Genomic DNA, 12,854 nt, shown 5'->3' with positions numbered 1-12,854 from the left:
AAAAATGTTTACTACTATAAAAACATTCATAAAATAAATAATGAAAAAAATAGCTACCCATAGCTTCAGTATATGCTACAAAAATATTTATAAAAAATAAATAAGAATTATTTTCAGAAGCTTTCAATACGAGTAATACATTTGGCGGTCAATTTGTTCCTCGTCTTCATCGTACTCATTTTCGTAAATTGGATCGCTATCTTCCAAGTACTGATCGCGAGTTTCTTCTGGTTCGTACTGAAACTGTTGACGATGGAATGATTGCTCATCCTCGGGGTGTGGTTGTCTGGCGTAGAGACGCACCACATCGGAATGTCCACTGGACATGACCGAGTCTGGGTACCTTTGGTATGTGTAAGGTGGCTGTTGGGGTACCTTCGGAGGTGGAGATTGGCGTACCTTTGGAGGTGAATATTGGGGCACTTTTGGAGGTGAATATTTGGGTTCCTTTGGAGCCGGTTGTCTGTATACGGTTTTGGTAACAGTTGGTGGCTTAGGGGGCTGATAAACTGGAGGCGGCGGTGGCGGTGGCAATTGGGTTTTGGGAGGTTGATAGACTGGAGATTTCGGTGGTGCTGGGTAATAATGAGTCGAACCTTTAGGCATTTGAGGTGGAGGGTACATAACGGGGACTGGAATATAGATGGGTCTTTGTCGAAATCTCTTGTAAATCTTACGAGGTCTTCTCAGTGGCATCTCGGGTTCGGGTTCGGGTTCAGGTTCAGGTTCGGGTTCGGGGGTTGGAATCGGCTTGGCAATTTCTTTGACGGCGTCGACGATTCTGCTACCGACTTCCGGCAGCATGGCTTTGGCCGTTTTCAAATAACCAACTCCGTTGGCCAATCCTCTTTCGAAACCGGGAAATCCCGTGAACGACGTATCAGTCATGCCGAAACCCCCGTACGGTACTTGCAAACCCGCCCACGCCAGGACCGGATCGATGCATTCGCAGCGCATTCCGACACAGCGCCCTTTGGTGTGCAACTTCTTCATGCAGATTTGAGCGCATTTGTAATTGACCAAAGGACAACCCTTCCAAAGGCTCATCACTTGCGCAACTATATACAAAAGTAGTTTTAAAGCAATTAGTATGAATAATAGGTATAAATAATATTATTTGTTTATATCATATGTTACATAATTACAAATAACCTTCCGTAAAACATTTTCATTGAAAAAATATCAATGAGACCTAGTGGATTGTAAATGTAAAATCTTAACCCGGCCACCGGGAATACGTTTCACAAGTCACTAACAAGTGGCTTAAGACGGGTGAGGAATTTCGCCAGTTTTCAAAATCGGCTTCCGTTTCCAATCTACTAAGTTGAATACGCGTCACAAAGATGTAACTGACATCATATCCCGTGAACAAGGTTTCATTAAGATAGTACCTTTATCGCATACTTATGAGCGACTACGTTTACACTTAAAGGGAGTATGAACTAAATCTAAAAATCGTCCGTTAAAAGGAAATATTAACTGCAAACCCATCTTTAGGAAAGACCCCTTCAATTTTTCTAATTTCCCTGTACAGTGGCGGCAAACATTATTAAAGCCCAAAGCAAGAGCGGTCAGAGCAGCAAACGTTGGTGTTTCACACCAAATACCTGAGGTTATATTCTCTTTAACAAGCGGTACGTTTTTTTATAACGTAGATGTGAATTTCCTTGTTCATACTCCCCTTAAAGGGAATATAACCTCAGGTATTTGGTGTGGAACACTAACGTTTGCAGCTCTGGTTGCTATTGCCTTTGGCTTTAGGAATCTTTAGAGCCACTGCACAGGCTACTTTGAGAAATTGAAGGGGTTTTCCGTAAAGATAGCTTCGCAGTTTATATTCCCTTTAGAGAAAATTACTATGTTCAGATGAATTTTAGGTGTTGCTTCCAATCCCCCTCATGCTCCAAGAGTAGACTCCTTCCCACTAAAAATCAAATCAGCCCCGTATATCATTGGTTCCCTATGAATGACGTCTTCAAATCAGGGAAAACTAGACCACGATTCCCGCGCTTTGTCTCAACATAATCATTCCCCCTTTGTTGAAATAAATTAATACTTTCCTGATTAAGTATAATTGAAGAACTAAAAAATTTATACAACGAATAACTTACCTATACTTCCTAAGACTACTGAAACCAGAAACCATCGATAAGCTACTCTCATCTTCTAAATTCAACCAATCGTGATGAACCTGTCAAAATATGTATACGTCTAATGACTGGTTTTCGTGATAAAGATAAGTACCTAGTCTTTCACACATTACATAAAGCAAAATTATTACGGAATTCCACCATGCTACCGTTGTAACAAAGAACCATAATTTTAAAGGCATCCACCTTATAATCTACGTAACACATAATCAAACCCCTTCAATTATGATAGAACCATAATCCTTAAAATTAACTATTACATTCAAAATTCACTGTATTATACCAAAAGCGACTATACTGATTTCCTTCTAGAAAACTAATCAGGTTATGGTAAATAAGCAAAAAAGTAATAAATTGTTAGTGTAATTTAAAATAATTGACAATTGAAGAAAATGCCAGTGTTATTAAGCCTAATAAAATAAAATCGCCACTGCCGTCATGGTTATCAAAAGCGCGAGCACGCTTAAATAAAATTAAACTGTACGTTACTTTTTTTATTAATAATTAATATATTCCCGCGTGATGTTCGCTGCGAATGGAATTATCTCCATTCATAAGTTTTTGGGTTACGTTAAATTAGTAAGGGGACATCAATTGTTTCGTAAATCCAAATGACCTAGAGCTAGAACCCACCGATTTTCAGTCCTACCAAATTTTGAAACACCCTATACAAATTATAAAAACTTTACTTAGCATTTTTCAAGAACACTTCCCTCTCCCTGTTACCATAGACCAAAAGATTGTATAGGACAGCTATCCTCTCAGAAAACAAGTCTTCGATGTTTTAATATTTTAAGCAAAAGCAGAATTACGTCCCTTTAGGTACAGCTGCTTACGTCACACTTTCCAACCAAATTTTAAACCGACGAATACCGAACCGGATATTGTACCCAAAAGGTGTTTACATAAAATCCGGCTAGGTTGTTTCCCTTCCCGACAAAAATTGCCCCTCAGTCTTTGATGAGAGTACAGTTCCGTACGTTCCAGTTCTAAAACCGTCGGCGAGATTCGCATGAATGTATGTCAACAAGCTGGCAACCATGTTTCCCGAAAAATTAATAAAAGCCGCTTATTTCGTTGACTCTCAGGTTTGCAAACGTGACGTCGATCCCGGAAGTGAAAAAAGTCGTACAGTAGCGAATGCGCATTCAACGGTCAAACCGTTTGCTGTTACTGAACGCGGCCAAGGTTTTTGTCTTGACGTCAAACGCGTCGGTGTTTACAGTTTAGCTGGCCGAGGAACTAAAATTATAGATGTGTAGTTTTAATCAACAATTCTACTGGTTTGGTCAAAGGCCTATAATTTAATTGGAAGGCCTCAGCTTACTGCAATGGCCGTTTTCCCTTTTTTAATAAAAGACTGATCGTTGCAACAATAAAGAATATTGCCGTCAACGATTTCGTCATTTACCAACTCATTAATTATTGAAAATAATATTTTTTGCTTCCTCTGATTTTTGGCGGCTCTTTCACTCTTATCGATTTTCAATGCTATTAAGAGAAGGCGGGAAATCTTAATTTAATTGCTTTAATGGAGAGCGTGGTGCCATCTATTAACGGCAAAATAAGCTAAAATTTAAAATAGCCAAAATATAACGTCGTCAGAGAACCTATGTAGAGTATTATGATTTGGCTTCTTAAACTCTACTAAAAGGACTTCAACCTAAATTATATATCCCAACTCCTAATTCTTAAATAAGGTGTTTAATGGCGGGATTGCTAAATTGGAGTTTCGCGGGTGGAGCCCAAGCACCTTATGCCAAAGACGATGGATTCGACAGCTAGGCCTATGTCAACACATTTTTTGTACAAGAAAATTACTTTGAAAAGGGCAAATATAATAATTTCTGGTTAGGAAGGTAAGAACTTGTAATACGCCATTGATAACTAAGAAAAGTAAAGACCAGAGTATCCTTTAGTATTTTTTTTGGAAATAATTCAATTCCCGCCTTAATTAAATTTTAAGTTTCTGCCAAGAATAAGAGTGGAAACATTTAACTAATCTCACTCTTTCGCCTAGAGTGAACTCGGCGAGTGACGAAAAGCCAGTGTGGGAACTGGGAAGCAGTGAATATTGTTTAGTTCCACTCTAGGGTGAGAGTGGAACTCTAAGATAACTAGCAATTTTGCCCATGTCCGCCATCGCTTTTGAAAAAAAAGCGTTACGTTTTACATTTGACGTACGTAGTACAAACGAAGGCCGAATCTCTTCTAAATGGCCTCGGCTACAAGGGTCTAAATAATAATATTCCCTCAGTCCCGGCATGGATTAAATAACCCGAGGCCGAGGGTCTAAAAATTTTCGGCTCTGTATTGAGGCCAGCCGCCAAGGATCTTCTAAATGGCCGGGGCCAAGGCTTGGTTCGATCCTTGGTATAAACCCCGCCCGATGCTAATGTATCCTTAGACATTCCAACTGCATAGATATATAATTTCCTGGTAGTATTATTTTGAAAACCTTGAATTCCCCAAAAAGTTACAACACTTTCGATTGTACGGCGCTTTCGTAATTAGACGGATTTCACAACTTAAAATTTTACCGAAACAATTATCACTTTTAAATTTAACCGGATTTTCCGGCATTCGCCGAAAATAAATTCATACATCGCCAAATTTAGAACTTAATGATACTTACTTTTCATGAAAACGAAATACGAATGTCGTAATCGAGTTGAATTTTTGGCTAACACTTCAAAATGTAATCAATATTTTCGCTTGGACAACGCAAATTGAACAGCAAAATTATTCAACAGATGTGATAATATCGGCAGCGATAACGTAACGTTTACGACCTTTGAATTTCCTTCAATTGTTTTTAAGCCAACGTACTTTAAGACCGAAACGTTTCCTGAAACACCGCCAGTGACGAAATTCGTTTTTTCCCCAAACTGATCTACCGCATATGCAGCGCCACTACGGTGCAGGGCCAAACTATAAATCTTTTTCCTGCGGCCATTTTTACACCTCATGAGAGCTACCATCTTTTATGGATTTTCACTGCCAAGTTTTTTGGTCCATATTTTTGCGATTGCCCTTGGAAGTGAAAAAACTAAGTGATAAAATCGCGAGTGAGGTAATTTTAGGGAAAATATTTCGTTGGTGTCTAAGGTCTGGGACCGACACCACCTTGTGAATCTTCATTTTCTTCAAAAACAAAAAAAAAGAAAATATTTCAATCCGTAACAGTTCACGTTTTTTTTTACGATAATCAAGTTAAGTAAACTGTTTAGTTTATATCTTTAAATTTCTAATGAGGAAATTACCGTTTATTACTACAAATTGTAAAGTTAAATATAAATAATAATCAACTGAATGATTATTTTTGGTTTTGGTAAGTATATAAAGCTTGGATTAATAATATGACTACTGGATATAGCACTACTTCATTTAGCCGTTTCTCATAATGCCCGCATCCGCACCGCGGCGCTCGCGTCTGGGTGGGACAAATATTTTGCAGCCTCGGAGCAGCTGTCGGTAAACTCGGTACGCGTGGTTGTTAAAATTTGTATTACCTTTTTTGATTCTAATGTGATTTATGCTGTTTTATGGATTTTTTGGTAAGTTTACCAGATTTATTTATTTGTTTGTAGTAGTGAATTAACGTTTTTCAATTGGTAGCGGTTATAATAATGAATTTATGGAATACGTATGAAGAATTGGGAATTTTAAGTCCCCAAGGAGTTTCAAACCGAAAACAAAAGGGAAATTTTTCAAATTCTGAATCTTCTGGTAATAAATTTCATAATTAGTAAATCTTTGTTGTTAAACTAGACAGTAATCTTTCTCTTGATTAGATGAAATTTCATCAGATGACATTACTGATTCCAGTAGTGAAGGGATTACCGGATTATCTGGTAAAGTGCCTATATTTATTTTTACTTCATTTGGAGCAGAGATGGGGAAAATAGCGATCCCTCTCGACTATCCAACTCTCCCTCAAGAGGGAAATTGGGAGAGGAAAGAGCTAGAATTTTATGTCCCTCTCCCTCTCTCTGTTGAGGGCGGTAACCGAAGAGTGCATTTCTCCCCTCGCTGGCCACTCTTCTCGATTCCCTCCGGCGAAAGAGGGACACTCTCGAAACTCTCAAGATTCCCCTCGCATTGTTATTCCAGCGCGCTTAAGAAGGCGGGAAATTCGAATTTCAATAGTTTTTTAACTCTTTAATGGGCGGGAAATTCGAATTTATATTTATTTTCCCGCCTTTAACAAAGACGGGAATTCAATTATTGTGTTATTGTAATCGAACAGATCATTATTATAATTATTTATTATTTTTTTTATTTATTTCACTTAATTGTATACAAATCAGTGTAATAATTGATATTAAAGCAAATTAATCAATGCTGAACTAACATTCCATACATAAAAAATAGTGTTTTCGGATTCAGTCGCCGTTGTGATTATGATTATAGTAAAATAAATTATTACCAACAAAGTTTTACTATACTCTATATATAAAAACCTTTATATTAAGATTAAAATGTTTTGTGAAAACTGTTCCAGTTTTAGTTTCAGACTTTCAGTAGAACTGCTATTTGCTTTTAGGATTTAAATTTTTTAAATAGGGTTTCATTAGCATTGTTCTTAAGCTAAAGGAACTGGATGATTATAAGAACCCTTTTCGATAATGTATTCATTAAAAAATACAAAATTTTCCTTCCTAAGCGAAGCGGTGCCTATTGGGCTGCAGTCCTTTCAGCAATAAGACAGCTCTTTTCTTATCCCCGTCGTCGAAAAAGGGTAAGCCCCAATTGTACGCGTCGGCGAGCGGACTGGGGTTATTTCAAGTGCCTTGTACCTCCTGCAGTTTTTGACAGTGCTATTTTAATGCTGGATTTAATCCTTCGTCGTGGCGAGGGAGGGAGAGCGAGCTGACCGTTGGCTATCAATAGAGGGGTTACCAATGGGGAAGTCAAAATAATAACCAATACAAAACCGATTAAAAAGAGTCCATGACGACTCGAAATTGATACATTAATTTCTTTAAAAACATTTGACACCATAATTAACATAGTAACATACGATCTGCGCTAAAAAGTTTAATTATGTAATTTCCCCAAATCCAATAAATCTTTGGTCCGTTGAAAACTTCCAATTATCGAGTTAAAAGTATAAAAAGACTAATAGAAGAAAACATCAGACTATAAAAGAAAAATTACACCCAGTAATGGTTTTAATCAACGCGCCTTGAATCTGCGTTGCGTAATCAGAGCCAGGAAGTACATAGGAAAACTGGGTGAGTTATACTTTGTTATTTACTATTATTTCATGTTTTAATTTCCGCCTATCTATCGGAAACCAGAAATTTCGGCTTAGTGGAAGTCTCTGGTATTTTAGACACTTGAAGGCTGTGTCTGAGAAAACATCATGATTACGCAATAACTATGAAAATCAGTTTTGTGGTAAACCTCGTTAATTGTCATACTTATTGTTAGTATGTTTCTTATGATATTAGGTTGTCTACCTAGTTACTTGAAATCGTTAAACCAAGAAATATAATACCTACGGAACAAATAACTTTGAGGGGTTAAACAAATAGACATCTTGAAGATATATTGTAGGCGCACCCGGGGCAGGAGCTTCTACTCCAACAATTTACATGTATGTGAAATTATTTTGATGAAGCGTATGCTTATTGTTTATGGAATTAAGAGACACTAATAAACATAAATAATTGAAATACTTTTTATTTTCCAGTAATTACATAAGTTAATACTTACCTTTTCCGTAAAGATGATGCGTCTAAGAGAAAATTGAATACACCTGCACTTCAATTCTTTTCCCTTCACTGTTTTTATACTTGGATTAATAATATGACTCCAAATTTTGGAGTCATATTATTAATCCAAGTATAAAGTAACTCAACTTAAATCTTTCCAAGGCTTAATATATGCTGTATCTTTTGTAAGGTACATCATGACTGGTTCAAATTGTATTGTTATTGACTGCAAAAATAGCCATAGGTTACTTTCAGAATGGAAAAATCTAGTCTGTGAAATTCATAATGTATTGAAAAAGAATGCTTTTGTAAATCACCCTTCGCATTGTATTCTTTACCAAAAAAATGACATTGCCAAAGTTTAAAATAGTTTAACACCTTTTTCGTAGGACAAACTGTAATTCTGAAAGTAATTCTAAATTGAAATGCATTCTTAAAAAAAAGTGACTGTTCATTAAAAAAAAACATGATCTAATTCGGTTAAAGGAATTTGCTTTCTAGCATATTTTTCTTAATAAATTTCTGTGTCTTCAGTCACCTCATTTTGTTTTTCCTAATTTTAAAATATTTTAATACTATGCTAATTTTTTTTCATATTATATAACTTACATTTTCAATTTCATAATTTGCAAGCTCTATACATATATCTGTATCTTCTAATGCACCAGCTGTGTATTGTACTTGATCAGTTTCAATTTCCATAAATTCGATCTGTTGTTGGTTTTCTTTTTAAGTCTGAATTGTTTGCCTATGTTTTTCACAACCAAGGAAAGAGGTAGATTGTTCATTTAAGTTAATGTGACTAGGTTTTCTAAAATTATTTGTTAAATTAAAATTTAAATAGCTTATTTTAATTTTATTTAGTCAATTTGTTAAATACAATTCCTCTTTTTATGTGTTGCTCTGGTCAAAGCCAAGTTGGAACCGCGGTTGTATATAGTAATCTTAATTTAACGATAATCCGATTCCAAAAAATGGTCACCACAAATCACGTCATTTGGATCAGGAGTCCAGTTAAAATTACCGATAGCTTCAAGCCAATCTTTTAACAAATCCGACCGATTAATAGGAAATCTTCAAAACAGAACATTTAATAACAGAAACATCTATGATCTTATCAATCTTTCAGTTTCTTACTTATGCCAAGAAACTTTTTTATTTCTCCCAGTATTTACAAAACTTTTGACAGAACATTTTCTACCCATTGCAAAAGTTATTTTACTTTTAAAACCAAAAATATTTAAGGTCTACCAAATTTTAAAAGTGTACATATCTTAGAACTATCAAAACAAGTATTGCGTTCAAAATTTCCGCCAAGATCAATAAAGCAGACGACAGTTATCCTTCCTACGGCTAAAAACAGATGGCGCCAACACGATTCGATAGAGTTGAAACTTAAGCCTAATTCTCCTACTCAAATAAAACGTGTCCCGCGAATCCCAGATTTGTTTGGATCTCTATTTATTCTACCTCATTGCTTATTTCTATGTAGTTATCCATGTTGAGAGCTTGGATTTATTTGGGAATCTCATACAAAATATTGGTTTTTTGTTTCCAAAATTCACAAGGTGGTGTCGGGCGCCCCAGGCCTTAGACACCAACCATACAACATAAATTATTTCAAATGTACCCCGTGTTAACGGATGGACGGACGAAAATAACAAAGGGATATTCTATCGTGGAACGACATTATGGTCGATAAGTTAGCAGGGCTACCAGGTTTAAAACAAAATGGCGGCCTACAGTGAAATATCGAAAAAAAGATTTATAGATCCATTTAAGATAATTATTAAATCTTTGTTAAATTTGCATATATATTTTTTTAATTAAACTTAGTAGAACTAGGGGTTTTACAAGTTTTGGTCCACTTTCGTTCTGCTAGTCTATAATTATATATGAATGTTTTATAAAGCTTTTATATACCCATCAAATGAAAGGGTTTAATCATTCTGATCAGAAAGCAAAATTTTAAATTCAAATTTGACGGCTATAGCGTTTTGGTAGTTTTTTAAAAACCATTCCGTAATAAATGCTCCAGCCGTGATTAACGTTAATGCATTTTCAAAGTTTCTACGCCATAAATCTAAATGTTTAAGCAAAAAATCGGTTAAAATTCTGTGATACTCTGTTGCTCTGTTGATTGCAAAAGGGTTCAAGTCATTTTGTGCAACGCGGACTCTTTAATGCAATGGTCAATATTAATCGCCAAGATACCCAGATTTGTTAATCTCAACGTGCACATTGTAAACCTTAAATAATTTTTTATCATTTTTCTGATCCACGATCTCGGCCAGCCGCGTTCGTTTCAATTTTCCAGGCCACTGGCCGCCACCTACATCTAAGCCGCCTGGGGCCATGGCCACCTTTACCCCTCCCACGCTACGCCACTGCCTTAAGCCATTGAAAAAATTGTCATGGAAACAAAATCTTATGATTGCGAGGCCCGAGCTGAACAATAGATTGTAAAAGTCAGGTATTCTGGGTGTTTTCAAAATTAACTTCATTTATTTTCGTTTCCATAATGACGCGTTGCTCGTGACCGAGTTGGAAATTTACGTCATATTCCGTGAACAAGGTTTCATTAAAAAATATGCATTTATATCATACTTCTGGGTGATAATATAGTAATATGTATAACAGGAAACTATAGAGGTATACACTTGGAATGTCTAAGGTTCCATTGGGACGGTGATACGATAGCGCGTCGAGAAAAAGGCTGGGCTTAACTACGTCAAGTGTAAGACGTAACACGATATTTCAAATTCATTGGCTCGAGGTTTGACGCGCAAAGAATGCGTCGTCATGGACTTATTCCAATCCATATTTCCATAAAAAAGTTCATACAATTCCGGAAACAAAAACAATAAACTTTATCTTTCGCTACAGAGTACTCAAGCATTGGGAACTCGGCGAACCAAAAGCGAGGGGCTGATCACTCCGCGTAATCGGTGTACAGAGCCGTACCTTTGACTGTACTAATGGGATTACGCGTAATCTTTGAAGTCCCTGCCTTTGACAGTGCTAATCTAAGCGTAATCCGGTGTACAGACTTTCTAAGAGTGGTTAGCCCCTCGACCAAAAGGAATTAAAGCCTCGATTTTTACCACCAATCAAAGTTTTGGGAAAGGAAGTGAGCGTTATCCAAACTATTATCTAAAATTTTCAACGGCCTATTGAGGCTTTCGGCCTCTTCAATGTCGGAGTTGCTTTTGGGGTTTTCAACTAAATCTGTAACATTAGGTATAGACTCTTTTTTTGTAATTTTGCTGGGCGCGTCCATGTTGAGTTTACCCCCCTTAACCCCCATTCTCCATATCCTGGGACCAAAGACCCGAGCCTAGACCCCCCACCGGTGGTTCTAGGTAATGGCCGACTAGCGGGCGGCCAAAAAGAGGGGTAGAAAAGACCGCGAAAAAGAGTGTATAAATTCAACGCTATTTTGAACTTTCATGATTTCGGTTTCCAGGTTCTCATCGGAATCGACGTTCTTTATTTTGACCGACGATTGCAGAAAACGTTCCATTGCGCTTTTCTGATTACGAACTAAGCTATCTTCTCTCTTCCGTTTTTGGCGTTTTGAATCACTTCAAAGCCAAATCAATTTTTAAAATCAGCTAAAAGTATGATCTACTAATAACCTTGAAAAAGGCTTTTTGAAGAGAGTAAATACTAATAGCCTTTAAAAAGACATTTTGAAAAGATTAAATACTAATAGCCTTTTAAACGGCTGTTTAAAAAAGTATCTACTAATAGCCTTGAAAAAGTTTTTATAAAAAGAGCTTGGTTGTACAAGATAGAAGTATTTCGAATCACCGCTCTCTTTCTAGATGTCTATGCATAGACATGAACTTTGAGCCCGCCAATTTCGAAAAGATAAAATATATATTAAAAGCTTTTTTGGGGTTTCTTTTAAACTCATTTAATATGAAGAAATGTTAATCAAATATTTTTTTAAAAACGGTTTGTTAATTTACTTTAAACCATTGCTACATTTTACATTAGTGTCAACGGGAATTACAGTTTATTTTAAACCAAGCTACGCGCGATCTCGCTAATAGAGGCGCTTCGCGTCAATAGATCGAACTCTATAGGTCTTCGTGGAAACCAAAAGACGCGAATCTTGGACCAAATAGATCTTAGAGTAAAAAATAAATTAACCTAACTAAGATAGCCAGAAATTCCAACTCTAGACCCGTTTTGTCCTATTTGGAACTCATCAAATGATCAAAGCCGTGCGGTAAATCTGGCTGGCGACTATTATACCGAAAAGAGAAACTAAACCTAAAGATTAAAAATTTCAAAACGTGTTGCGTAGTAACGGAAAGCCGAATAGGGGGGTAGTATAATATACACGAAATGTTAAGTTAATAAGAACCACCTATGGAATTCATTGCAAAGATAGATAAGGTACGTGAATAGGTAGAATAGTCCATAAAGAAAAGGGACAAAAAAGCTAACCTCAAGAAATTCGAAGAAATTAAAATACTTACAAATAACTCGCATATTTGAAACTTACTAAAATATCGTCTTTTTTTGTTAATTATCAATTGAAATTGATCTTTAGAATTTCCAAATGCCGAAAATACTAAATCTAGTATTTCTTATCGCCAGGGAACTAACCCCCCACCCAGACTGCCGGGTTTAAACTGATTTGCTCCCACCCAACTTCTCAAACGTTCCTACGCCACTGTTGAACATAATCATTCTCCCGAAGTAAATATGTTCTTGGTTTAATATAAAGAGCAATGAAATATATGGTCAACACGTACGGAAATGATCCAGCGTGAAATCAATCGAGCAAAAGTTCGAAGAAACCTTTAATTTTAATAAAATGTTTTTTATTTTGTAACTTTATGACAAATCAAAGGGTTACACCATTTTACGTGACATTGGGAAACAGCTTAATTAATTTTTCACACGTAGCAATAGAAATCAGTCGAGTCATTGATCTTCTACGTAATTAATATCTAAAAAAAGAACAATC

At 36.2% G+C, this 12,854-nt stretch overlaps 1 protein-coding gene across 1 annotated transcript; it reads right to left on the bottom strand.

Annotated features, from left to right (window-relative positions):
- LOC149957609 (uncharacterized) lies at window positions 1–4,995 on the bottom strand. The gene is made up of 3 exons (XM_090164850.1): window positions 4,786–4,995; window positions 2,112–2,191; window positions 1–1,058 (listed from the first exon to the last, which is right to left on the bottom strand). The coding sequence occupies exons 2-3, from the start codon at window positions 2,161–2,163 to the stop codon at window positions 124–126; spliced, it is 987 nt and encodes a 328-aa protein (XP_090020976.1). The 5' UTR covers window positions 2,164–2,191; window positions 4,786–4,995; the 3' UTR covers window positions 1–123.
- Between the last annotated feature and the right edge of the window lie 7,859 nt (window positions 4,996–12,854).

Source organism: Leiobunum rupestre, chromosome 2, assembly GCF_980474605.1.
Source record: "Leiobunum rupestre chromosome 2, qqLeiRupe1.1.hap1, whole genome shotgun sequence".
NCBI classification, from domain to species: Eukaryota; Metazoa; Arthropoda; class Arachnida; order Opiliones; family Sclerosomatidae; genus Leiobunum; species Leiobunum rupestre.
Note: the sequence above shows the minus strand (reverse complement) of the source record. Positions and strands in the feature narration are given on the sequence as shown.

Bases quoted from the DNA above. Each gene is read 5' to 3' on its own strand.
- LOC149957609 (XM_090164850.1), bottom strand. From the start codon at position 2,163: ATGAGAGTAGCTTATCGATGGTTTCTGGTTTCAGTAGTCTTAGGAAGT. The intron at 1,059-2,111 runs GTAAGTTATTCG...TTTTGTATATAG, and splicing joins AGTAGTCTTAGGAAGTATAG to TTGCGCAAGTGATGAGCCTT.